Source organism: Bidens hawaiensis, unplaced genomic scaffold, assembly GCF_021521415.1.
Source record: "Bidens hawaiensis isolate Kalapana, Puna unplaced genomic scaffold, B.hawaiensis_p1.1 tig00014686_1, whole genome shotgun sequence".
NCBI classification, from domain to species: domain Eukaryota; kingdom Viridiplantae; phylum Streptophyta; class Magnoliopsida; order Asterales; family Asteraceae; genus Bidens; species Bidens hawaiensis.
This window is the reverse complement of record NW_027492284.1, coordinates 177,482-201,959: the sequence shown is the minus strand read 5'-3', so window position 1 is coordinate 201,959 and position 24,478 is coordinate 177,482. Positions and strand designations below refer to the sequence as shown.

The 24,478-nt window shown below is 34.3% G+C and overlaps 1 protein-coding gene and 2 pseudogenes across 2 annotated transcripts; 1 reads left to right on the top strand and 2 right to left on the bottom strand.

The window, feature by feature from the left end:
• Positions 1-2,972: 2,972 nt before the first annotated feature.
• LOC143547266 (uncharacterized) lies at positions 2,973-10,454 on the bottom strand (annotated as a pseudogene). The gene is made up of 8 exons (XR_013137741.1): positions 10,130-10,454; positions 7,094-7,203; positions 6,960-7,016; positions 6,570-6,869; positions 5,461-5,708; positions 5,061-5,367; positions 4,708-4,977; positions 2,973-3,276 (listed from the first exon to the last, which is right to left on the bottom strand). The product of XR_013137741.1 is annotated as an uncharacterized LOC143547266 (transcript).
• A 1,752-nt stretch (positions 10,455-12,206) lies between these two features.
• On the bottom strand, positions 12,207-17,117 carry LOC143547252 (enoyl-[acyl-carrier-protein] reductase [NADH], chloroplastic-like). Its single transcript, XM_077038723.1, has 13 exons — positions 17,046-17,117; positions 15,722-16,011; positions 15,525-15,634; positions 14,161-14,216; positions 13,997-14,081; positions 13,838-13,885; positions 13,680-13,754; positions 13,474-13,585; positions 13,312-13,363; positions 13,157-13,208; positions 13,004-13,061; positions 12,789-12,887; positions 12,207-12,545 (listed from the first exon to the last, which is right to left on the bottom strand). Exons 2-13 carry the CDS (start codon positions 15,993-15,995, stop codon positions 12,391-12,393), a joined length of 1,176 nt encoding a protein of 391 aa, XP_076894838.1. The 5' UTR covers positions 15,996-16,011; positions 17,046-17,117; the 3' UTR covers positions 12,207-12,390.
• A 3,948-nt stretch (positions 17,118-21,065) lies between these two features.
• LOC143547239 (protein NRT1/ PTR FAMILY 7.1-like) lies at positions 21,066-23,976 on the top strand (annotated as a pseudogene).
• The last annotated feature ends 502 nt before the right edge of the window (positions 23,977-24,478 follow it).

The window sequence follows — 24,478 nt, the reverse complement described above, 5'->3', positions numbered from 1 at the left end:
ATGACCCATCCGAATGAAACTGATTTAGAAACCTGTTCGCGCTATGAAGCACGGCCTCTGCCCCATTGGGGACTCCCACCCCAAATTGAAAATCACCGAGGTATTTAGCCATCTCCTTCCCGACACCCCCTCATAGCCACCTTAGAGACCAACCGCCTCCAAATGGCCCCAAAGGCAATAGGTCTAATCCCATTGTCCGGTTTAAGCAACAGCGTAAGTGGGGCAGACGCAACAAACTCTGCCAGCACCTTAGGACACCTTCCCCCCAAAAATAAATTAACCATCCGCAATCGGAGACCCCTTTCCGCACAACGCATCTAAAATGTGTTGGGCTCGCAAACCGTCCCGCCCACACCAAGTCCCTTTAGGAAAAGATTTAATGCACCTAAGCACACTATCAACGTCCACGACAAGGGGAGACTCAGAAAGCAAGGCAGCAGGCATAATCGGAGATTCGGAGGTGCCATGATGGGATGCTTAGCCAACAAAGCGTTCGAAGTATCCTTACAGAAAGGTGCAACCCCTGAAGAGCATAATACCTTGACTGCAGCAGTGAAATGTCCGTCTGCAACTTTCCGCAAACATTGTTTAACATTGGCGCCCAACCCGGCGTTGTCAGACTCGGGGACAAACGCATCACCACCCGGGGCATCTCCTAGGGGTTGGTCAAAAAGCGATATAAGGAGCTCAAAGAAACCGTCACGGTCACCCGAGCGGATAGCGACCGTTGAATAATTCGGCATTGCTCAGACTTTCTATTGCCAGACCTGCGTTGCTGACGATTAGGTCTAAAAACTCGTAATGTGCAACGTGGTAACAACAAAAGTTTCACCCACGTCTCAACAGACTCTGGCATAGCCGCCACCTTACCTAGAGCACCCACTAAGGCTTGGGAAAAAGCCATACGACAACTATGAGGAATGTTTTTAACAGTCGTAATAGGAAGAGTGAAGACACGCTCAAGGAGAGCAACATCCACCTCCACCCTTCGCACCGCGACAACTTCCCTCCCAACATGTGGCTTCGCAATCCCCACTATAAATTCCTCCACATCTCCCATAACACAGTTGTACCAGACCGACCGTCATCATGATGGCACCCCCGACGGAGAGCATGTGACTCCATACACACTCCACACATCCACCTACGCGAGACCTTTAAAGCCTCACCAACCGATATAAACAAATCCAAATTCGTCGAGATCGCCTCCCATAAGATCTCTTTCTTGTCATCCGATGACAAATGAAGCCGCTTAATATGTGCGGCCAAACGAACCTCCTTGGACCCCGGTAATCCATCCGGGCGACAGTGGAAGCCTCTAAACGGACACAGCCAAACAACCTCCTCAATAACCCTGGTCATACCACCCCCGCCCAACAAAACACCCCAGTAGCCACGTACCACACCAAGGAAAATAATAATAAAACAAAACTCGAGTTGAGTTTGAGGAATGAACACCAGAACGAAAGAGGAAAGAGGAAAGAGGAAAGAGGAGAGCAACCACCCGTTGCCCTCCCCTCCTCAAAATACCAAAAACAAAGATTATTTCATTGAGGCATTTTGTCGAACACCTGGCGGGCAAACCATTTTCTTCAAAATTTTAGTTGATGATTCCTTTTTGAATGTACAAAGTGAAAATGGGATTTGGGTTATTTTAGTTGAATGAATTTAATATGCATAGAAAATTGGGAGATGAAAGCAGAAGTAATCAGCGGGCAAAACTGGATGAATTTGATGTGGGTTTTGTTAAAATGGGATTTGGGTTTTAAAAATTAATCAGAAAGAACTATTAATTTCAAGTAATACGCATTGAAAGTTGGTTCGTTAATAATAATTTTGAATGAATATGTGACATTTGTCGACTTGATTCAACACTTTTACACCACAGTTACCCGAATGTTTACTTTTCCACATAGTTTAATAATTATACGTTCGTTTTGGATTTAAATTTTAACCTAATCAATCAATGAATCAATGAATACGAAACAAAACAACTAGATAACAAAAACACGGATCAATCAATCAATTAACTAATTAATTAACAAAATCGAGCATATATAAATAGGAAGGATGAATGAAGTCTTCGACGTCAGCGGCGGACCATGACGGCAAAGGATTATCACGGCGGAGGTAACGGTGGTAACTGTCCAGTATCCGGAATCTATCGCTCCAGAAGTCTTTTGACTCCTTGCCATGTATGTATCTATCTTTATTTAACTATATGTTATCTTTTATTATTTTATGTTATTTTTCTTTCACAAACAAATATAAGGAACACATTCTAACTTTAAGTGCGTTCTTCTTGGCACTCGTCGTATTGGATTGACAGAAGACGACTTTGGATTTTATTTTATTTTTCTCCTTAGGAGGAAAACATAGGTTCTTGGTGCATTTTCATATGTCCAAGGCATTCATGTTCCAATTTAATATTTTATAAAGGTATTTTTAAGTATGAGAACATCACACTTCTGTTAGAAAGTACAATACATTGAATTCCTCCTAAAACCTATACTGGTGTCAAGAATCATTATTATACACTTTTGGACTAAGATGCAAAGGTCCACACAGATAGTTATTGTTTTTCCTGATCTTGAACCACTCTCTACAATTAACGATATGTATATAAGGAATCCTAATTAGGTGAGTGAGGTTAGAGAACCTGCTATTAATGCAATAACTACACAAGTGAAAAATTACGAAAACCTCCTAAGCACTCATACATATTGCTATAAAAATGTATTTATACGATATTTGAAATTGCTTAAATCTGTATAAAACAAAATGATCACTTGGCATGTTTTCTAAGATGTTTCCAATATCCAAAAACCCACCATACCTAACAAGCAATTAATTAATAACTGATTTATCACCAGCTGCACAACAAACATAGATATACAACTGTAATATGTAAACGTTGTATATGCGCATACATACATACATACATACATACATACATACATACATACATACATACATACATACATACATACATACGCTTACTAAAATCCGCATGCAGAAACCTTATGAAGAGCAAGAAAGCATGCACACACCTGGACTGCTAGCCCATGCAGGTGGCAACTGAGCATACCTTTCCATACCAGGCTGCTCGTCATATGGGTTCTCAATCACTTTAAGCAACCGTCTGACTTCTTCAAAGTCACCTTGTTCAGTCATGTCTATTGCAGTCTGACACAAATAGTTTCTAAGAATGTATTTCGGATTCACAGAGTTCATTGAAGCTTTTCTATCCTCATCTCGAACTCCACTGCCAGATAACTGTTAAATATCATACCAAACAAATATAAGAATTATTGTAAAAGTACTTTAAAAAATAAACACCACCAGATACAATAAAAGGCAGGAAGATGGAGAGATCATGAGGTTTAAGGCTAGGAAACAGGTCAAAATGGTCTATCTTTAAAGTACATGTCAAAACGGTCGATCTTTAAAACAGGGATCAAAACGATCAATCTTTGAAATAAGGGTCAAAATAAGTAAAATCTTTGAAATATGATCAAAACCATTAATCTTTTAAATACGAGTCAAAATGGTCAATCTTTGAAATACGGATCAAAACAGTCAATTTTTTCAGGTCAAAATGAGAATTTGAAATACAGGTCAAAATAATCAATCTTTTTAGATACAGTTCAAAATGATCAATCTTTGACTATGCAGTTAATGCCAAAAAATAGCGGATATCGGTCAATGACCGATATCTGAGATATCGGTTATTGCGGTGGGATAGCGGTATATATATATATATAACACCAAAAGTTATCTAATAATAATACTTAAGTCTTAATACCAAAATCATTAAAGTCAATAGTTCAAAACACAAAGTAACAATATTTTTAATTAAAGACATGATTTAATCACTTAATCGAAAGCCATAAATATATAGGCATCAGCAGCGGCTGAAGAAACGGGTATCGGAGATGAGCATCAGCAGCGATTGAGGTATTTTTAGGGCAATAAGCTGATCGTTCAATAATAATCATAATGAAATTGGGCTATGGGCTTACAGTTTGGGCCAAAAAAAGTAACAATTGGGTCAAAAATATTAAACTGATAATCTCACCGCTATTTCCGATATATCGGTGGCCAAATATCGGCGAAATAGCGGTAAATAGCGCCGCAAATATCGGAACCGCTTTGGACCGATATTTCAACCGCTATTTTACCGCCGGACCGATAACCGCTATAGCACCGCTATTGAGAGCATAGATCTTTGATACGGGTCCAACCGATTCAAAATCAGCCCATTAACACGTTTGCATTAAACAAGATTTTAGAAACAATATGTCAGTATAACGAAGGTAAATAGTCATAAAATTTCTATATATTTTGTATTAACATGACCTTCAAAATTTTCAAAAGTGCTGCCACGTCATCATTTGGCCTGTTTACAATTTGGTCTTCTTTTTTATAATTAACCCAAAATACTTACCTGTTTTTTTTTCTAATTAAAGTGATTTATAAGAGGTTTTAAGCTAAACACTTGGTGACTTTTAACCTCCTTGACTTATTTCCATTTTATTTTAAGTTTGTAATTTACATATCTGGCCCATTTAAAATAAAACACAACTCAAACCGACCCAATATTCGCCAAAAGGGTCAAAATTTCCACCTCTTGACACAATGTAAAGATTCTACTACAAATTCTAAAAATGGATGATTTTGTTAACAACTTTTCAGCAATCAAATTACCTCCTCGATGTAAAGTCTGACCCAGCTGATCCATGCCTCCTTGCGTTCTTGACTAATATCTAGTAAAACAGCCTTGAGTGGGACCAACAATTCTTCATCTGGGGTAGTTGACTCAGCTTTAATGTTGGATAGTAATCTGAAAAAGTTTGTGAAGTCAACTTTGTCAACTGCCATATTGTTAAGCAGTTTACTTATAAGTTGTTTTACTCCGATAGCCCAAGTTTTCTGGTCATTATAGCTTGATACTCATCCATAAACTTTGTACCATATCTGCAACAGATCATAAACAATAAGGTTGACTTTTTTGAAGTCAAATAGGCTGAGAAAGGGCAAAAGGGTCAATAACCAAATACCTTTCAAGGGCATGATCAGCCTCGTCCTCGTTAATCAAATTAGCAGAAGAAAGAGTTGATGTAAACTGAGCCATATTCCATAAACCAACATCGGGTTGATTTGCAAAACAATACCGTCTACCTGGAAGATCAGTGGTATTCGGGGTGAAACTTGGATCAAAAGCATCAAGAAACCCAAAAGGCCCATAATCAATCGTGAGGCCCAGTATACTCATGTTGTCAGTATTCATCACACCATGTGTGAAACCAACACCCAGCCAGCTGGCGATTAACGAAGCGGTTCGTTCAGAAACTTCCACCGCCCAAGCTGATTCACCATCAGATAAAAATATCATTAACCGTTAAACAAAATACATAATCTTTATAATCAGATTAAATCTTTATATTATTTACTATTTACCTGCATATTTATTTGAAGTTAGATCTACAACAGAACCACTTTCTTGGCCAGTAGAGAAAGATAAGCCATCACTTTTGCTCATATTGTCAATATGAGGAAAGTGATGTTTGATAGTGTAATCAGCTAATCGTTTAACAAGTTCAAGATCCTCTCTCCCTCGTGACGCATGTATCTGAAACGAGCCGAACCGTAAAAACGATTGTGCAACTCTGCACACAATTGCACCAGGCTCCTCTTTTGGATTACCACTGCATTTACACACGTGATAAATATGTCAATACCAGATGACTGTGTTCAGCTTTGTGACGTTATGTTTGTTCGTTAACAGTATAAACGAAAATAACTAAACATAGCTGAACGAACATAGCTGAGTTAAAACAATTAAAAAGTAAGGTGAAAAACAATGTGGTGGCGTTGATAGCCGAAAGACAAGGGCCATGCACCGATCAGCCGGTGTCCCGATGATTGAGTGCTATGTGCCTTATGTCCAAGGCTTGATGCAAAACTACTATCGAGCCGGGGGTCTCACCGGAAGCAGCCTCTCTATCCCTATGGGATAGAGGTAAGGCTGTCTACATCTTACCCTCCTCAGACCCTACCATAGCATTGCTATTGGTGGGATATACTGAGTACGATGATGATGATGATGATATATATGATGTGAAAAACAATGTGGTGGGCATAAAAAGTTATTAAAACTAACATAAGATGTAATGGGCCAAAAAAGTTTTAATTGAAAATATATCAAAGAACGTGAACGAACGTTACTTAAAACAAGCGTAAACTAACAAACATAAATGAGCAAGCATAAATGAATTATGATAAAGGAACGTTCATGAACATAAGTGTCCGTTCGTTTAACTAAATGAACAAAATTATTTGTTCATGTTTGTTCACTTATTAACTATGCGAACACGACCGAACTTCCTGATGAACGGTTCAAAAACAGTTCACTGAACGTTCAGTTAGTTTACAGGCCTACGTATGAGTCAATTACATACTAATTTCTTAAATAACCAATATCTGCCATGCACTGAATAATTGGCTACTGTGATGTTAAAGTGTTTAAAAAAGAGAAATTCTTTAACTAATAACTACATAAAACTTACTCATAAAACATGTCACGTGTAACATATTTTCCAGTTGTTACAAGGCTAAGTGCGCGAGTTGTTGGAATCCCGAGACTATAAATTGCTTCACTGCAAAGGAACTCGCGTATACTACTACGAAGAACCGCTAAACCGTCAGCAAACCGACTGTATGGAGTCTTTCCAGCACCCTTTAACTGAAGCTCCCACCTTTGGGACTTAGAATTCACAAGCTCACCAAGTGTTATGGCCCGCCCATCACCCAATTGACCTGCCCACGATCCAAACTGATGACCGCCATAACATTGAGCATAAGGTAATCTGAAAGTAAGTAAACCTTTTTTTACTTTTAAGTTGTAAATTTGTAACTAACTTTCCGTTTATAAATTATAAGTGATGCTTACTCCTTACCCTCCTACTAAAGGGGATGCCCCGGTGAACAGAAGTGGGAAATCTGGTCTTTCAAATCTGTAACATAATTATAGATAAATATTAATATCTAATTAATTTAGAAAGTAAATGCTAATTAGAAGTCAGGAACTCACTCTTTAGGATCTAAATCAAGAATTTCTGCAACTGATTCTGACCATGCTACTAGTTTAGGGTTGTCCACTTGAACAGAAGGGGCTACTTTTGAATAGCACGCATGATGCACCTAAAATTTGTGAAATTATACAACCAAAATAACTTAATTGCAATCCAGAATGATTCAATGTCAAAGTGTTAAGATCAAATACAAACAATTCATATCGTGAGACGCGTACAAATAACTAGAGTATCTGCATTTTTTGAACTAGAGCATAGTTGTCGATAGCGTCCATAGCGCCAACTATAGCGAATAACGCAGCATAGTGGCAGTTTAGCGCTAAGTGGTCTTTAGTGACCAAATAGCGTGAAATACCGACCATCTGCCTTTTTTTCTTTTTTGTTATTATTTTATAATCTATTTTGGTGGTATTTATTGATTATAATAGCTATTTTAGTGGTATTTATTGATTATATCTCTACTATATATAATGGAGGAGTCAAGGACCTCTTAATTTTTAAGAGGTATAAGATTTGTTGCTAATTGTACAACACACAATGCATAAAATTATGAAGTTTTAGGGGTAATATGGTCTTTTGTAACTTCATGAACGGTTACATTATTTCATTCAAATATACTTACAAATATGGTCCTTTTACTTCAATCAAATTATGTTAATTTTGTAGTATAGTTACATATAAACCCCCTTATCTTTACCCATTTATTTGACAAGTTTATATATAATTTTTATTTCTTCTATATCTTCTAATATATTATATTTTAGAAAAAAACCGAATTTACCGTTGTGACACGCTTATTTTTGTCAACGTTTTGGTATAAAAAAATTTCAACAACTATGTGTAGTCTATAATGTACAAGTTAATAGAGCATTAATGTACAAGCAAATGATGCAATGTTACACAGACAACCCATGTTCTCTTTTTACTATACCTCAAATATAAAATTACAAAACTAGCCCTTCCAATTATACCACCATTCAAACTACAAGATTTAATGCCTAACTTAATATTTATATGTCATTAATCCTTATAACATAAACCACATAATAAATGTGAATTGGTTTTGTTTATTTTTCATTTTTAACATGACATTTAATGCAATTATTATAATATGTTTAAATATAAGTTTGAAACAAATTATTGACTTTATTATTGCATTATCAAAATTATCAACTTAAAATCTTTTTTTTTTCGTAATTACATACATCATTTGAACCTATAATATGTTTTAACATCAAGTGAAACTTATTTTCATTAGATTATATAAAGAAATATTAGCATTAATCTTATATAAGTTTGTAACTATTGTAAACATGTTAAACTTTTATCAAGGAACTGAACTGAACTCGAACATGGCTCAAGTTTGTCTGAGACGAGTCTTAACTCAAGTTCAAACATAAGAAAATAAGCTCAAACTTGGAGATATTAAGAAAATCGAGCTCTAAATATATAACGTGCCACTTTATTATCATTACTTAAAACTATGTTATAAAGGCATGCCACTTATATTAAGTTTTACTTTGTATGCTGATCTTTAACAAACATAAAATGAGAAGTTACGTTGACAAAATGAGTAAAAAAACATCTAAAAACAACGTTGAAAACTTAACACGTAAAAGTCATATAACAACTTTTAACACATATAACCACTATAAATAACATGTTACATAAATTTACGTTAAACTACATCTTATTCTCATATGTAATGGTCACAAGGGAAAGAAGAAACATTGGTGAAGTAGCCATAACGTAGTTTGCAATTTATGTAGAGTTACTGGTTATACTAAGTCATATAACATAAGAGAGTGAAGTGTCTCACTTAAATCTGTTTAAAAAGGTAGCCTATCAAATCCACTTTAGCTAGCTCGAATTGTATCATAGCCAAATTGAAGTTTTAAGGGTTTTTTTTTTAATTCATTGAAATTTTTTTTCTTTTTGAACTACAAATTCGTTTTAACTTAATTGACTACTATGAGCCCAAACTATCTATGATTTGTTATGGATTCCGTTGTGATGTTAATAGGTTATTATATAAATAAAGAGAGATAAAAATTGAATGATGAAGGAGGTAAAAGTTAAAATTTTGTTAAATACTTAAATAACCAAAAATGCTTCTAATAAATGTGTTATCCCAATACAAATATGTCATTCCTTTAACACCGAAGCTAAAATTACTAGAATAATTTCATCTTTATTTAAGTTGATTTTTTAATTTGTTTGAAAATAATGCATTATACAGGGTTTGAATCATTTACCTTATATTTCACATTTAACTTGAAATATTTGCGTTCGATGATCTTTGATTTTTCAAATAGGACAGCTTTTTTTAAGTATCTGTAAATTTACATATATATGCTATATATAATGCAGGAGTGGTGGACCACTTAAAATGTTTTTATATGACAACCATGTAATGCTTATGAAATATATATACCACATTCATGCTATTAACTTAAAATCTTTAATAACTAATAAACAAATAATATTATGAACAGTTGTAACATATTGCACGAATAACAAAAACTAACAAAAGTACTATATAATATATCACGAGATGATTGATAAATCAACATAAACGAGTATAGCGTTGCAAATTGCTGACACCGCGGCATCGCGCAGGCACTCAACTAGTTGATTATTATTGTGGAGTACCTCAGTGTAAAACATTTTTAAAATAAATCTAATACCATATCGCTAAACATAAATTAGCCTCCGCTATTTCATCACCATCGCAATGTAGTGTATAGGTAGGTTGTCGTAATTGACAACTATGTTTACACAGTTTTGAGCTAGAGTAATTATCACTACAAAAAAAATACTCTGTCTGTAGAATAATAATAATAATAATAACTCTGGTTTTTGTAGTGTAATTAGTCTAGAATAGTAATTTCATCTGTACCCCTAATTTCCTAATTTCAAAAGGCAATATCTAATTCAAATTATAATATTTAGTGTCTAATTCTAGGGTTTGGAATAAGTGCATTTGAATTAAATTCAATCTCAATCAATGGAAACAAGTAATAATAATAATAGACCTGGCGCGGCATGACATCGGTGCGAGGATCACCAGGCAGCTCACGAACAAAGGAGTGATCCCAATTGAAGTCCTCAAGGCTTAATTTCACTCGTTTATCATCGCCATCGCTCAGACTCTGTTTCTTCAATCCGTCGGTAACCGAATCGATAGATACACCGGTAGTTGTTTCCATGGAAGCGTTGGTGGAGAAGGAGTGAGTGTTACGGTAAAGTTCAACGAGTTTTGGAGGGGAGTATGGGAAGAGGAGGCGGAGACGGTGGCGAAAGGCGGTGGAGGAGACACGAGGGGTGTGAGACGGTTAAATGAGAAATCATCCTTTGTTTTTGTTTAGTTGTGACGTTTTCAACGCTATGTTTGTATGAAATGACGGTTTGCAGGCATGACGTTCTCTATCAAGATTTGGGGATGTGTATTGTGAACCACAAGTGCAATATGTAAGTCTACATCTAGCATTATAACACGTACCTTTGTTTATATTGTTAGGAAACTAGATTAGTTAGAATTAGTTAGCTAGTTTTTTTGTGTTTTTCTTTCTTTTTTTTAACGACGACTTTCTCATAACGTTTCAATTTTGAAGAGTCTCATTGTCCAACTCTGGTCAGACTATATTGTCACTCTAGTTGAACTATGTTGTCTTAACCGAGTTCACGCTTACTTCAGAGTTTGGCTTGGCCGTTCCCCGGAAAACTATATCATCGCCAGCTACCACTTGACAGATGTTGCACCACCATAAGAGCATAACTCTCTGGCGTAACACACGGTGGGACGAAAGCCCGAGTAAGCTTGGGATTCGAACTAACAATCTCGCAAAGCCTGGCTCAAATCATTATTTGCATATATCCACCAAAAGTGACATAGGTGGGGATCGAACTTTGGGTATCCACCGGATAACTCAAGACTCCTACCACTTAGCCACAAGTTGGGACTAATTAGTTAGGAAGTTTTAGTCCAGTTTTTCTCATATAAACCGTTTCTGAGATCCGTCCCGCGGCGTATGTATGAAATCCAATTTGCGTATGGAGCCGGCCACCAATGTACCAATAGCAGTTGACACCTAATCGGATCGTTTTGAATAAACAAGAACTGAAAAGGAATCAATCGTTGACGTCCTTAAACCTTAAACCCTGAATCGATTCTGCTCAGAGTGGGAGAATCGTCAATTCGTTTCCAAGTTTCCATCGTTTCCAATTTCAACGTCTGTTCGTCTACTCTTGTTGGTAAAGTTTAAAAAAGGTTTTATTTTTTTTTAAATTAGAAGGTTGTTTTTGTTATAATGTGAAATTCTATTGAGATATGCAATTTTGATTTTTGGTTGGGTAAATATGCAATTCTCCATTAAATAAATAAAATTATCTATTTACTTGGACGATAAAAACTAATCACCATGTGTGATAACACCATTGAAACCGACCAAACAATTCAACCAAAACAAATCAGCCAATTTGAGATCAAAACAGTCATTTAACAGTTTGATAATCCGGTATGAAATTTAAAACCAGTCGTCTGACATTTATTATAATGTATTGTTTTCATTCTTGAAATATGTAGGGGGTGTTTGGGATTCCTTATTTCCACCTTCTTATCACTTATTCTCATAAGTTACAAGTTACAAAAGTATAACTTATAACCTATTTCCCTCACAACTTTCAATTTTGCCAAACACCTTATGACTTTTTTGTGAACGTTATAAGTTATAAGGAAGTAAAATAAGCAATCCCAAACACCCCCGTAATAATGTTTATGTATTATAATTATGATTTATTTTTATCTTTTTAAAATTTTCAAATACAAACTAATGATTAAAAAAAAAAAAAACAAACTTTGAAACCACCAAACATACAATACCAAATCGTTAAACCACCAAACCGCCCAGTCCGTCCAACCCAGTCAGTTTGGTACTTCGGTTTGTCGTATCTCAAAACCATAGTTAGCAATTCGGCCAAGAAATTTTGTCAAAACCAGCTAAACCAGACCATGAAAACCCCTAATTACAACACATGCTTGACTAGACACGGACACCATGATAGTTACCAGCTCATATCCAAATTTGAACCTGGGCCCTTCCCCTCTAGTAGTTAATCCTCAATATTTTTCGCCCAAAAACCGTTCAGCAGCATTTTACGACTTACATTATAAAATTTTGCATGATTAAAATGTCATAATCATAGTTTAACTTACAAACAACTAATATATAAACATAAATCTACTAGCCGCCATTTCAAAAACTTTATTCTCAATAGCCGCCAACTGTGCAATTTACTAATGTTTGTCTGTTGGAACATTGAGATCCTTGAACAACGGGCTATCAACCCCCACACCCATTGCATTCAGCCCGTTATCAACATATATAAGAGCACCCGTAATTGCAGAAGCCAATGGTGATGCCAGGAATGCTGCTGTGTTCCCCACCTCATCTGTTCATATATTTCTCAAACTTCAGCAAATATAATTTGTATACAATAGTTAAAGCCTAAAGGGTCGAAACAGTTTTTTCTTGGGTCGGGTTGGTTGGTTGACTTGAAACACTTTGAATGGCTTTCGACCCATTTGACCCGTTTTCTTTGTTTACCCATGTGAAACATTGGAATAACACATGACCCAAATTGACCCGTTTATATACAGATGGCCCAAGATTGCTACTTTTTTATATGAAGTACCTGCAGATAGTTCTTTCTGTAGAGGGGCATTTGCAAAAGAGTAGTCAATCATTGTATCTATGAATCCAATTGCTTTAGCAGCACGGCTTCCAAGTGGACCTGAAAGTTTTCAAATTCCAGGAATGATTCAGTGCAATTCAGATGCAGGAAAATAGTGTGCACTCGCAAGAATATATGTATCATATAATAATATGAAAGAAAGTGATAAAAATCACCTGCAGATATAGTGTTCACCCTAATTTTATGCTTTCTTCCTGCTTCAAAAGCAAGCACCTGGACAAAATATAAAATATTATAGTTATGCATTATCATTATAATTAGTAATTCTTTGATATTGTAAAGGAAATGAAGATAATAAACGAGCTCACTCTTGTGTCACTCTCGAGTGCGGCTTTTGCTGAACTCATGCCCCCACCGTACCTGTGTTATATAAAATAAGTAAATAACTAATGTTTTTGACTTGTTTCAGAAAAACAAAAGTCAGACTGAAGTAAACGGGTCAAAACTGGAAAAGGGAATGTACCCGGGAATTATTCTCTCAGAAGCAATATATGTAAGAGATATTGAGGAACCACCTGTGAGAGCCTCGATAATTAATTAATTAGAATGTAACAAGCGATACATAATAACATATACTAAAACAGAAGAGAATTATGAAATATTGTGATATGTAGCAAGTGAATACCAGGGTTCATAATTGGAAGGAAATGTTTAAGCAGAGAAACATAGGAATAGCTTGATGCAGATACTGCTGCTAAATAACCTTTCCTCGATGTCTCCAACAGCGGTTTTGTGACCTAATCACGTATTATTAATACTATGATTATGCATTTGTTAAGTAACAAAAAAAATTATGCTATATTTTGGTTCATGAATAGGTCAACGGTCAACCTCGGGTCCGTTCGCAAGTGAGTGGACTAAAATATCAATGCTACCAAAATCTTGCTTTACTGATTCTGCAACTTCCTGAATATAACCAAAATTAGTAAAACCTGTACACAAATGGAAAATTATAGTTTTAGTGGAATACATTATAATTTAGCATGCACCTGCACTGTCCAATTACTTGATCCAGCATAACGTTTATTGGCTTTAATCTGCATAAATGATTAAACCACATCAATACAAGTCAATGATATGGTTTTCATTATTTGAACACTTTGTTATGACAGTTGTATTATACTATATTATATAAAAACACTACTAACATCTTCAGGTACATCCTCAGGGTTATCAAAAACGGCATCAAGTGGATAAACTTTAGTAATCTCCATCAAAGAACCATCTGGTAGTCTGAAAGAATGGAAGACGTTATTCATTATAAATTTACACTTGCTATTGTACTAACGTTGAAAATAAGTTAATATCTTACACCCGTGATGCGTCAAATTTGCCCCTGCGTAGGCTCATTTCAAATATGTTTAACGCCTACATCCAAAGGTCAAATAGACAAATTAGAAATAATAACTATTTTTTATATATATTTAGTATTTAGGGTTGAGTTATAATAAGAAGATTAGTTTTACTAAGAAGGATAGGAAATAATCTTGTCCATTCATTTTAAAATTGAATGATTGAGATTAGATTAGAGAGATCATAAAGTGTAAAATAAGGGTAACGGCATAACAGGGATAACACATTTGTTGACTTTCTCTCTCCACATGCAAGTCACATGTCAAATACCCCCATCATTTTAAAATGCTCATAACTTTTTTATACGACATTTTTTTTCAAAACAATTTCACCATAATAACGAGTGTTTTTTTATCTTTTATATGAGTACCATATTGCTATATAAAAATAAAAAAAAAAATCGTGGGTTTTTTACCAAAATTGTGTTTTACAAAATTGTGTATTGCAAGTGTGTGTTTTATTTTTTCATAGTGTTTTTTTCATAGTGTTTTTTACATTGTGTAATTTAATTGTGTTTTTCATTGTGTTTTTGTCATTGTGTTTTTATTTTCATAGTGTTTATTCCATTGTGTTTTTTACATTGTGTCTTTTTCATTGTATTTTTCATAGTGTTTTATTTTCCGACAAAATTTCCGAAGACTTTTCCGGCAAGGTGGTGGCGGTGGGCGGTGGTGGTTGTAGGAGATAAGTGAAAATTTAAGTGGGTTTTAATTAAGTGGGTTTTTGAAATTAAATTAAGTGGGTTTTCAATATTAAGGTATTAGACAAAAATACCCTCTTTCCTAGCCTTCTTAGGATAATCAAACTTCTTATTTGATCTTTTCTCTTAGTATTTATAACTTTTATATATAACAAAATATGTATTGTTTAGTTACTTTTATCATAATTTTATATATAATAGCAATTATTATATAAATATATATATTAATATATTAAATACAAATTATATAACCACTAGACTCGTTTAGGCTCACAAGACGGATCGAGCTCGGGCTCATTAAGTAAACAAGCTTATTTATAAGCTCCAGCGTGTTTAAGCTCGGATTCGAGCTTTTAGCTGGCCGATATCAAGTAGCTCACGAGCGGCTTGGCTCGTTTACACCCCTAGACTTGACCCATAATTTGATATGCATGCATGCACACATCTATGTATATATAACAAATGCGTCAATTATACAACTATAATCTTAAGCTATGAATAGATATAATCCTTGTAGAAACAGAACATGTGTGAATATCAACCTTTTTGACCCATTTGACCTGTGTGTTTTTTAAATAACTTTTTTTTCCTTTGACCCGTATGAGTTTAACTACTTTACTTACAGGCACCCATGTTCCAACAAGAATTTCAGCACCCGCAGCAGCTAAAGATTTTGCAATAGCCCAACCATATCCATTGTCATCAGCAACACCGGCGATAAATGCCCTTTTACCTTCACATTACAATTTAGAAATAACATAACCATTATGGCATCTTTCATTTAGAAAACATGAAATACAAGGATCCAACTTATTCGAACCTTTTAAGTCAATGGACAGCTGGGAAACAGGCTTGCTTCCAGAAGCGTCCGACATCGACCTCGTAACAAACTTTTGAAACCTAGGACGAGTTGTTGTGGATTTATGATTAAGCTTTAGAACCGATGACAGATGAGAAGAGCTGGTAAGCTTAGATGACAAAGTTCTATCGGACTCATGTACAAAAGTTGCCATTGTAGCCCCGAGACTTCTTTGTGTAAGAAAAACAGACGGCCTTGCAGTTATTTGCAGAGCCGAAGCACCAATTGCCATCATTTTGAGTATATGCAATCTAGCAAAGAAAACATAACTGAAGTTCAAATTTTGCATAAGATGGAAAATGTGAATTTGTAAATATTAAACTAACAGTTAAAGAAAAAACATATTGTTAGCATAATAAGAGAATTACAAATAATGTTACAAATTATGAATTTATGAATATAGAATTGAAGTTAACATTTGGCTCAAGTATCACTGCTGAATGTGAGGGAGATTGGTAAAATGCTGCTAAGCCTACTGTTAACTGTGTTTATTGTTTATTATTTATTATACTTATACTTATTATGGGATTGGATCAAATACAAATGACTTTTATCGTGAGAAGTGTAAACATAACTAGAGTAATTATGTTAACACTAGGGTAAATATTATTACACTATAACTTTTGAACAAGAGTAATTATTATTATACTATATTATTTTTTATAACATAATTACTCTAGTTCAAAACTATAATTATTCTAGTTATTTGTATGTTTAGTATGTTAATTTTATTTGTACCGGATCTCACCCCTACTTATTATTATTATTATTATTTTATGTATAATTATTCTTTAAGTTTGTTTATTATTGTTTATTAGTCATTATTTTATCCATAGTTTGAGCATTAAGACAGTTATAAACTCTTTTTATAAACAGATCTGGTTCTCAGTTATTACAAATACATAAATATCATACACCTATGAATTTTACAGTTATTTTGAATTATTTCACCTACATTACCAAATTTCAAATGCTATATAATAGGATTACTAATAATGTAGCCTAACAGAAGCTTTTCACACATAAATCAAAGTGGATAGACTCTACAAAGTTCGTTCAATTTCAGCATAATTTTAAAGTATTAACGTTCCTTAATAAACAATTGATCAAATTCAACATATTCAGAATATCAAATTGAACGAAATCAAATGCGATGATTAAACTGAACGCAATTTCGGTTCGTATTGTGCACATTCAAGCATTAGTATACTGTTAAGTGACAGTAAACTTAAATTTCAACAGTACGTAACAACAGCTGCATCAAATTGAGAGTTAGTGAGCTTACTCTGCAGCGTGAGGCGCCAATTGCCAATAGCTCACAGGTGGATCTTGTGTGCAGTGTGCTGGTGAGATAGAAAGAAAGGGTTGCAACTTAATTGGGCCTTGGATTGGGCCTTTCAAGAACTAGTAATGGGCTTCATACATGACGTCATGACCTGATAACCCTGACACGTCACACGAAACTGTCTATGGCTCTATGCTAGTATTTATATTTTATACGTTTCTTTTTACATAATTTTCTACCTATACCAAACGTATCTCTACCTGTAACGAATTAAAAAATGGGTATTTTAAAAGAAAATCACATGTTCAACCTATATGGCTATATGATTGGGTTACATATACTATGAAAGAATTAAAACAAACCTTTGCCCCGTGTATGCTAGAACCTCCGCATCAAGCTCCTTAACGCCCAATAACGACCCACCTATGACCTATGGTGGCGTTGCGCGCCCAACCAGCTAACATGACTTCTCCATGTCCTCCTAGCACCGTTCACAACACAAAGCCTTATTTTGAGTTTTTGATTGACTAATTATATCATGTGAATATGGATTTTCATTTCTTGGTTTAGCTAGCATCGAATCAATAGACATTTAATCTAAAACATATTCAAGAATAACTAATCACTTGTAATAAGTTTCCAACCAATATTTGTTCACTCACGATTATAAACAGGTATTGCGTTCTTCACCAAGACACAAACTTATACCAAACGCATTAAAATTCAATTCATTATCACATTGATAAGAAATTGTATTGGTGGGAGTTTTGGTTTCTAGTTTTTTTAGGTGGTGAATACAAGAGTGATTTTAATGAGGTTTTTCTTAAAATGTAAGTGCTGACTCAGTTAGTTAGATGTTCGGCAATGCCATTCCCGTTGGCAAGCATCATACTATATTTGTACTTATGACATTGAAGTCATCAATTTATTTGAGTTTGTTTTTGGTGAAGATCAAGTGGATTAATTGAAGCAATTATGAGTAGATACATGAAAGTGATCGATTTTGTCGCATGTTAACATGTGTTATGTCCAGACATATCAATGATAATATGTCAAGCATTGTTGGTTGAGACTATAATACATAATTCGTAATATGATCTTACATATTTTACTGGGTTATCTAGCAATGATGAACGCCCTTAAAATGGTAGTTTCTTATAAATAATAGATCATATGAAAACTAGTTACAACAATGTTATTTGTACAGAAATTATTATGTGGATATGGCTAATTGAATGCATATAGTTTTTTTAGTGAGTTACTTTATAATCCTAGCTAGGGGTCTGACAAAAAAATAACAAAATTAATGAAATATCATACAAAGATTTGTGTTTTCTTTTTTATTTTAACTTGGATATTAGAGGGTTCCAAACTCTTTATCTAGCCCACATTAGTACAAATGCAACGATCTTAGCATAATATTAAATGTATTTGGTGCAACTAAATTAGAGACTTCAACAAAATATGTTATATTATAGAATTTTAATTAAATAAACTATCCAAGAATAACGACTTAAATAGAATCAATTTTCAACTTTGATAAAAAGATGATAGATAACAGCAATAATTCTTCACATGATAACACGGAATAATTCATATATAAATTAATAAATTCTTAAACCTTTGTTTTCCTTTTACCTAAGATCCTGCTAAATCACAATTGTTTCCTGCTTTATTCTAAAAATTTTCCACCTTTATTCTAAAAGTTTAAGTCTAGAAAACGTGACTTTAGTTTTAAAAAAGTGGATACCAGTTTATAACAGTGAGTGTCATCGGTAACCTTTTACTACTATAAAAATTATGAGTAGACACCGATTAATCACATATAAATCCTAGTTAATCATGATTAATCGTTAGCATTCATCCCATCAGTCGACTAGCGGCTAATGATTACTATAACACTGTTTCACAACAAAATTAACTAGTAATTAGGTAAAATATTTATTTTTCTTTTCAAAATCTTATTTATAGTTTAAACTATATATTCATTAATATTTATAACCGGTCCGATTTATGGTAAGACTGTTACTAGACGAGTTCAGACACTTGAATAATTAAGTTGTTAATATAGTTACCCGAAATAACATCCATAAAAATAGATTAGTGTGAACTCACAGACATCAATTTTGGAGTCTTATTAGGAGTTTGTTACGCAATCCTCTCTATTCATCTACATATATATATATCACCACTGATAAATGTTATCACCTCACTTATAATAATACTTCATACACTTATCATATATCTTCATCTCACAAATTAGCAAAAATCCCCAAACTTTAATTTCTAATATTTCCTACATTCATGTCTCTAATGTCCAGATTAGTGTTCTTGAACTTTCAATTCTGAAAGACAAAGATTGTGCGCGTTTAGTACGATCTAGACATACACCGATTGTTGTTTTAACGTAAATGACAATAAGTTTCCAAAGGTTTCATAGAATTTGTCTACGCCAAGTGCTTGTAAACTCGCCTGATCTGGAGGCGCCACCGTACGTATCCACCAACACAGCCTCCTCACCATCACCGGAATCAGTCATCCTCTCCGTTGCAAAGTTCCATAAAAGGTTTGATATTTTGTTATGTTTATTTTAAATTTTTGGGTAATAGTTTAATTAATGAACTAAACGTAAATAAGTGTTTAATTGTCATCTAACTTTTTTACGTGGTGGCTTCTTTTTACTGCTATTCAAGGTATTAATTAGGCATGTATGCATGATCGGTTAGATTATTGGACACTTATTATACCTTAATCTTGCATAAAATTGTTTTTACAAGTTATCACTCTTTAGAACCTAATTTAAATACATGCATGGTGACAGGAAACCTAGTATTAAATTTTACAACCGACAACCTACTTTTGTTATAAAATTGTAAAGTTTTACTCCAACAATCTGTCGGTGATTTGTTACCAACAGATTACCTAAATAGTCATTCAGTAATATTTGTCAGTAACTTCTTACAAATGAGATCAGTATGTCGTTACTGACAAAAATCCTTCAGTAACCACATTTATCGACTGATTGTTGATAGAATTGACCGTTGTTGGTATTCCTTTGTTTTTATTTTTCTTTTTTTCATGATGTTTGATATTCAAACAAGTTTGATGAATCCATATATATGCAGAGGAACCCTTGATCAGAAGTACCAATGGCTTCAACAATGTCCCCTTGGAGATCTCCGTAATTGTAAGAACTTAATTTTATTTTATTCCATGTTTAATTAATCTCATAATTTGATATAATTCTTTTACTAAAAAAAGGCATTAAAAACGTCTAGTCATAAAATCCGCCACTAATTAGTACTTTCTTTACCCGTTTAAAAATCCGTCATAAATTTGGGTAAAAGATGGTAGCTTTTAACACCTTTTCCAATCTATAGTAGTGAGATACCACGTGTATCACGATTTATGATACTTAGAACTCATATAACATATGATACAAGTATACAACACTTTTAAATTAAGCATACTTTATGTTGTACCATGTTAAAGAATGTTTTAAAAGTCATATTCTAGAGTAACGTGAATCATGAAATGACCACCTTTTGGTATATTTATAGTCATACGTTTCTGCTTTATTTTTTGGTTTTATTAGAATTCCAACATTACTCACTTTTAAAATTTTAATTAAGTTATATACACGATAAGAATTTAATGTATAAATAATAATAATAATAATAACAACAACAACAAGTGTCAAATTTGTACAACCCATTTATAAAGTATAAAAGATACCTACGTATAAAAGTACTAAAAGTCTAAAGCACGGTTATCTTTACTATTTATTAAGTTAGTTTATATTTGAAATATTAGATGGATACTAATATTTACTTGGCATGTATATATACTAGCAAGAAGAACCCGCAAGTGTAGTTCAACACATGCCGAAACGAAAAATATGAGGGTGGGCTCCAGCATTTCTCCTACTTGGTACGTAATCTCACATCGCAATCAAACTACATTAATGACATACATTGTTCACATGTTATGAACTTCAAATAAATCTAACACTGGTCCCTTTTTGCAGCAAATCAAGCCCTCGCCACATTTGCATTCTTTGGCGTTGGAGTCAACTTAGTGTTGTTCTTGACCCGAGTCATGGGTCAAGGCAACGCTGATGCTGCCAATACGGTCAGCAAATGGACCGGCACTGTCTATTTGTGCTCCCTCCTCGGAGCCTTTCTTAGTGATTCTTATTGGGGTTGTTATCTCACTTGCATGTTCTTTCAAGTTATCTTAGTCATGGTAAGTACTTCATAGTGTTTTGTTACACACAAAAACGTTACATATATATTTAATATCTTGTTTTTTAACATGTTATGTTACAAATTGATAATTTATTGTAGTTATCATATGATTTTATAACCTTATAAGAAATTCTAACATGATAATATGATTAATATCAATATGTATCATGCTTTGTAGGGATTGGTGTTATTATCATTAACATCTTCGCTATTTCTACTGAAACCTTCAGGATGTGGAGACGGAGTAAAACATTGCATGCCGACATCAACGAAGGGTACGATGATGTTCTATTTGTCGATTTACATGGTTGCATTAGGATATGGTGGGCACCAGCCAACATTAGCAACTCTTGGTGTGGACCAATTCGATGAGTCAGACACCAAGTATAAAAAAATGGCGCGAAAGGGGCTTTCTTTGCCTACTTTTATGCGGCACTCAACATCGGATCGTTGTTCTCGAACACCATTCTAGTGTACTATGAAGATATTGGGCACTGGACAATTGGATTTTGGGTGTCTATGGGGTCTGCACTAGTTGGCTTGTTATCGTTCTTATGTGGTTCGTTTCATTACCGCTATGTTAAGGCGTCGGGAAACCCTTTGCCGCGTATTGCTCAGGTGTTTGTTGCTGCGTGTCGAAAAAGTAGGGTACCGGTGGATGATGAGAAGAAATTGTATGAAGTTGATGGCTTGCATTCGGCCATTAAAGGGAGTCGAAAGATACTTCATAGCGAGGAATACAAGTAAGTGTATATCATTATATTACGGGATAGCTTTGGATCAAATACAAATTAAATTAAAGTATCAACTGCACGAATCAAATATTGTAATTACATATGCAACAAGTTGCAATTATAGTGTAGTGTAATTACACTATGCACTACACTATGCTGCATATATAATTACACTACACTTTGCTGCATATTTAAATGACCCTAACATTTTTTAATTTATCAAAACATTCGTTTTAACTTGTTTATAATATCAATGTTTTTATATTTACAAATTAATGTACTTTATGTTAATTATTTTATTTAACAAATAATGTTTTATATCACTTAATTTTGTCTTAGAAATAACGGTTTTTTTTATTAGTAGAAATGAATGAATAGTTAACTCTCAAATATGATATGATATACTTTAGTTTTCCTTACAATACAAGAAATAAGATATTAACATTAGACTCCAATGTATGAGTGAAAATAAACAAAACCTTACGGTACGTTAAAATGTTTCAGATGTCTAGATAAGGCGGCGGTGGTGACGGAGAACGATTTATCCGGCCCAAAAAACAACTGGAGACTATGCACCGTAACACAAGTAGAAGAAGCGAAATGTGTGATCAGAATGCTACCAATTTGGCTCTGCACAATCATATACTCTGTCATATTCACCCAAATGGCATCACTATTCGTCGAACAAGGCGCAGTCATGAACACCCACATAGGCACCTTCCGTTTGCCAGCGGCCAGCATGTCAGTGTTCGACATCCTTAGCGTCCTCGTTTGCACCCTACTCTACCGTAAAATATTAGTCCCCTTAGCTGGACGAATAAGCGGAAACCCCAAAGGTTTAACCGAGCTTCAACGAATGGGAGTCGGTTTAGTAATAGGTCTATTCGCAATGGTGGCTGCGGGTGTCACAGAGGTTGAGAAGCTTAAACAGTCAGTTCCCGGACAACATACGAGTACAATGAGTGTGTTCTGGCAGGTCCCACAATATGTGCTTGTTGGAGCATCCGAGGTTTTTATGTATGTTGGACAACTAGAGTTTTTTAACCGTCAGGCTCCTGATGGGATTAAGAGCTTTGGAAGCTCGCTTTGTATGGCGTCGATATCGTTGGGGAATTATGTTAGTAGTCTTTTGGTTCATATGGTGATGAGTATTACGTCTCGGGGAGATGACGTGGGGTGGATTCCTGAGAATTTGAATGATGGTCATATGGATAGGTTTTATTTTCTGATTGCGCTGTTGACCGTGATTGACTTGGTGTTATATGCTTATTGTGCTAAGAAGTATAAGTGCATTAGTGTGGATGAAGATGCATGTAATGAGGTGAAGAAGGAACAAGTCTAGTTCGTGAAGTATATGTGTTTTGTGTTTTGTAATCGTGTTTTACATATTATTATATGTGGGTTTCCTTGAATAAAAGTAAAAATAATATTGTAATATATATATGGCCTAAATATTAAATAAAATTATCTATTGCAAACTTGAAACATATTCAAATTAAACAGTTACATGCTATTGTTTTCTCAATCGTGTTCTACATAAGTTATTCACTATATGAGGCTAGCTAGCTATTTTTTTATAAGAAGGCACGGGCCAAGCCTTAAGGGGATAGTCGAAGCTTACTGAATTCGGCTTAAAATTCAGTGTATCCGGTTTAATATGATGTAGTGCTACTTATGCTATGATAGACTCATATCAAGTGTTGGTCATTGTGGAACAATTATATTGTACAAACCATTATTGTCTTAAGAATACTTCAGGTGCGCCGGATGACGCTTAATTGGTCTACATGGCCTTGATTTGTATATCTTTTTCTTCGTCCGGATGAATAATCTCCAAGAGAGGACACATGGTATGTTGATGAAGATGTTCAAGAGCAACGTTTTTATGTGAGAACTTGCCTATCGGAAATTGTTTACCGGTTTCAGCACATGCCATGTGAGTTCTCATATCATATATGGCTCATTGACTTGGATAAGGTGATTTAACACATGAAGGCGATATTTGGAAAAACATATAACAAATGTATACTTGATGATATGCAGCCAAATTAAATGCATGTATGCGGTGTGTAACCAAACGCATAAGTGTGACTTAAGGCATAACACATGAGTTACTATATTGTTGAATTCTTTCAAATGAAGTGACCTGGGTGAAATAATTTTAGTTTAATTTATTTCTTAACTAAACACATTATTATATATATTAAGAAGAAGATTTACTCCTTCTCAAATATATACTATTTAATTTTTTAATATTATATTATTTACAACCATTAAATTCCTATACTAGCCTAGAATAAAAATGATGGATTCATTTCCTTTATTTTACTTTTTTTTCCAACTAATTATATTATTTATACAAACTATATATTTAAACATTAAACTTGCACAAGTGTCGGTTTTACATGTTTATATATTCGTTAAATGCTTTTCTTAATATTTGCTTTCGTAA